The sequence below is a fragment of the Austrofundulus limnaeus genome, unplaced genomic scaffold (genome assembly GCF_001266775.1).
Source record: "Austrofundulus limnaeus strain Quisiro unplaced genomic scaffold, Austrofundulus_limnaeus-1.0 Scaffold599, whole genome shotgun sequence".
Lineage (NCBI taxonomy): Eukaryota > Metazoa > Chordata > Actinopteri > Cyprinodontiformes > Rivulidae > Austrofundulus > Austrofundulus limnaeus.
This window is the reverse complement of record NW_013953001.1, coordinates 83893-87417: the sequence shown is the minus strand read 5'-3', so window position 1 is coordinate 87417 and position 3525 is coordinate 83893. Positions and strand designations below refer to the sequence as shown.

The window sequence follows — 3525 nt, the reverse complement described above, 5'->3', positions numbered from 1 at the left end:
GTACTGCAGGAAGTGAAACTTTTTTTTTTTGCCTTTTTTGTCTGCTGACGCGAGGTCATCCACACATTTTTTTTCAGGAAAACTTTTGCTAATTTTGGAGAAGTTATGGTAAGAATAACATGAATATTGTTTGTATTTTTTTAATAAATACTTTCTGTGTTGAAACAATGCAGAGTTACATAAAAAATAATTTTAATAGTACAGTTAAACCGTGTTAAAAATGTGTGTATCAAACTTGATACTGCAGGTATATAAGGTGCTCCAGTCCTGAATTGTCATGTGACATTTTAGTAATTTAATCAACAGTATTCTTGCCACAATAACACACACTGTTTTGGATGATTGATTAATTACTGAAATTCCATTTGAAAACACATTTTAGCTATTTTCAAAGTGGTTTCCTTTGAAATTATAGTCTCTACGCTGTACTGACTAAATATTTACATGTTAGATGTCAAAGAAAACTGAGGAAGAAGAGAGAAAAAAACGAAAGTAAGAAAATGTGTGAAATGATATAATAGATGACATTTATTTTAAAAAGTGTCAGGTACATCTGTACCTGAACAAGGACAGAAACTGTATTTGTGCCTACCACAAAGTGAAATAAATGGCTGTAAAAACTTTGTCGTAAAAAAAAACAAAGAAGTAAACTTCATGGTGTTCTAAACTTGTTAAAAGTTATGGGCAAAACTGTCTTTTTTCTTAATTTAACTTTGTTGTGAGCAAAATGTTATCAAAACAGCCCAGTGTATCAGATTTGATACAAAAAATATATCATAAACAAAGTGAAGTGGCAAAAAAACTTTTTGGATTTTGTTTAAAGGCCCAGAAAAAACACGTCAGTTCTAAAAAAATGGGAATTTTCTAACTATTTTTTAAAGGGTTAAGCTTTAAAGCTAATGGAGACCAGACCAGGCTCCAGGTGGTACTCCAATGTGATACAGAAAACTAACTTTAGCTGAATGTCACTCTGTAGTTCAACGCTCAGAAACCAAAGCTCTTCACTGCAGAGCTCCAGCTTGGTGACCGTGGGTGAGAACATTTAAAAATACAACTCAGCTTCAGTTTTCCCTCATGCTCAGTCTGTCTCAGTCAGAGGTGGGCAGTCCTGGTCCTGGAGGTCCACTATCCTGCAGGATTTAGAGCTTTCTCTGCTCCAACACACCTGATTCGAATGAATGTGAAAGTCTTCTGCAGAACATGAAGAGGTGATGCAGTCTCTGAATCAGAGAAACAAGTAAAACCTGCAAGATAAACACCCTCCAGGACCAGGACTGGACACCTCTGGACTAGATCCAAAAAGCTCCAGACAGAAAATAATGATGTGTCCTTTCTGTTCAGCTGCTCGTAGAAAAGAACACGACTGGTTAAAAATAAACAAGTTATGTTCCAATATTTACAAAAGRCTGAGTCCAAACAAAACCAGCTTTCAGACCATGTTCTGCTCCTGGACTGGAGGCCGGATCTTACCAAAGAAACTCTGTGTGCAGGGTGCACCATCTCTGGCCTTTCCCCGCCTGCCCCGGTCCTTCTGTGACTCTGTTCTGATGAATGAGACCTGCCAGCCAGTTCCCACTGCCGTTACGCAACACGTAGCGGTCCAAGAAGACCAGCTGGCTCTCTGGGCCGTAAAACCAGTTGTAGTTGGAGTCAGCGATGGCTACAGTCCTCTGAAATCCTGGTGAGAACAGAAAGGAGAACCTCTGTCACAGATTTACAGAAAACATCAWCAAATCATGAAGACACAGGAGAACTGCAGCCCTCACACACAGACTGTACATCARACAGGTTTCTAATAAGACCAGGGTCCTAACAGATGCACATCTTTTTAAATATTCTGTTGTTCCCTCTGTAAGGACAGGTACCGTCCGCCTCGTCCAACATGATGATTACCAGAGACACAGTTATAACCTGATGTGTGATAAGGACAAATCTGAACCAGTTTAATGACAAAAAGACATGTAAAGACAGAGGAACATGCAGAAACATGTCAGGACAAAAGGATAAAAAACTTGTCAACACATTTAATTAACAGATTTTGTTTGAAATTCAATTCATTATTATGTTTTTGAGTACATAAATATAAAAAACAAAAATACTGACAAAACATATTTTGGTTTAGATTTGTGTAAATACATTTTTAGTGACATAAAATCCAGATTATTATTTTGATTTAATATGTATTTGATGAGAAAACCATGAAAAACTGATATAACCTGATATTTTTGTTCAGTTTTAGAAAAAGAACAATAAATCAGTAATTTATCAGGAGTTTTTCAGCTGTTTGAACCCATAATAACAGTTTGATTCTGCAGTAAAGCTAAAGATTTAGTTTCAGGTTGTTGTTGTTTTTGGCCTGAGAGGTTCAGGATTTTGCTTGTTTATAATGGTTTCCTGAAGGTATCCCAGCCTCTGAAGTGGATGTAGAGGTCCAGTTCTGAACAGGGCCTCAGAGTTCAGATTAGCAGAACCCTTCAGAATCTTCTGTTTGTGTTGGGAGGTTCTTCCAGGAGCAGAACACGGAGCTGCAACATGTCTGGAGCAGCCCAGCTCCTCCTCCTCACTGCTGCCCTCCCTGTGATCCTCATAGATCTGCCAGGACACCTTCAGACCCCGCAGGCCCCGGCCCGGGTCTGAACACGGTCCAGGAGAACATTACTGCAGAGCAGCAGCGAGGCAGACASAGCAGCCAATCAGAGCGCAGGAAACACTTCAACACAGACCACTCAGTTTAGAAGAAGGTGTAGGACAGGACCAGGTGGGTCCAGGTCCAACAGGTGAGGTGATGTTACCTGGCAGGATGGTTCTGTAGAGGAAGGAGAAGTGACGGAGCAGCCAGGGGTGGGTGAAGTGTCCGATGGAGAAGTGTCTCTGCACCAGAAACATGTACTGGAACAGAGAGCGGGTGCTGTAGGTCCCATAGGCCACGCCCTCATACAGCGAGCCGTCCGTCACGTCCTGCAGAAGGACCATGGACTTCTCCATGATGGACAGCACCTGCTTGGTCCACAGGTAGGCCTCCTGCAGGTAACCTGGAACACAGCAGGTGACACAGGGTCTACAGAAGTCCTCCTCCCTCTCCTTCACTTACTGTAACAACAGCCTATAWRCCACGGACATCTGGTCCAGCACGTGATGCCACTCCCAACACTTCCAGTTCACGAAAGATTTTTTCACCCGACGACGACTCTTAATGATCTCCACAGTACAGAATTAGCATATTACATGTACCAACACTAACACAGGAGACGTACAGGTCCAGCCAAGTGGAAAAAAATCACTCCAAAGTGGATTAAAGACATAAAAACAAAGGAAAGACGTTCGTGTTTATGGTTCCARAATTTAGCCTTTTTCACTATTCCTTGGCTGCTTGTTCTGTGAATTTTTCACGTAGAGCTGTGACACTTATATTGTTGGAAAGAGCAGAGTCTGGGCTTTAAATCGATGGGCTACTTGTATGGTTTGGATCGTTTTCCCCGACATTGGTGAACTGAAAACGTAATGATTTTCAGGACGAGGTTCTGT

General features: G+C 41.2%; 1 protein-coding gene across 1 annotated transcript in view; it reads right to left on the bottom strand.

The window, feature by feature from the left end:
• dse (dermatan sulfate epimerase) overlaps positions 1-3525 on the bottom strand; it is a 33754-nt gene that overhangs the window by 4164 nt on the left and 26065 nt on the right. Inside the window, exons 4-5 of the mRNA XM_014026906.1 lie at positions 2793-3086; positions 1471-1678 (exon numbers count right to left, since the gene is read on the bottom strand). Of these exons, the coding sequence (XP_013882360.1) occupies positions 1471-1678; positions 2793-3086 (502 nt within the window). The remainder of the gene's footprint in view (positions 1-1470; positions 1679-2792; positions 3087-3525) is intronic.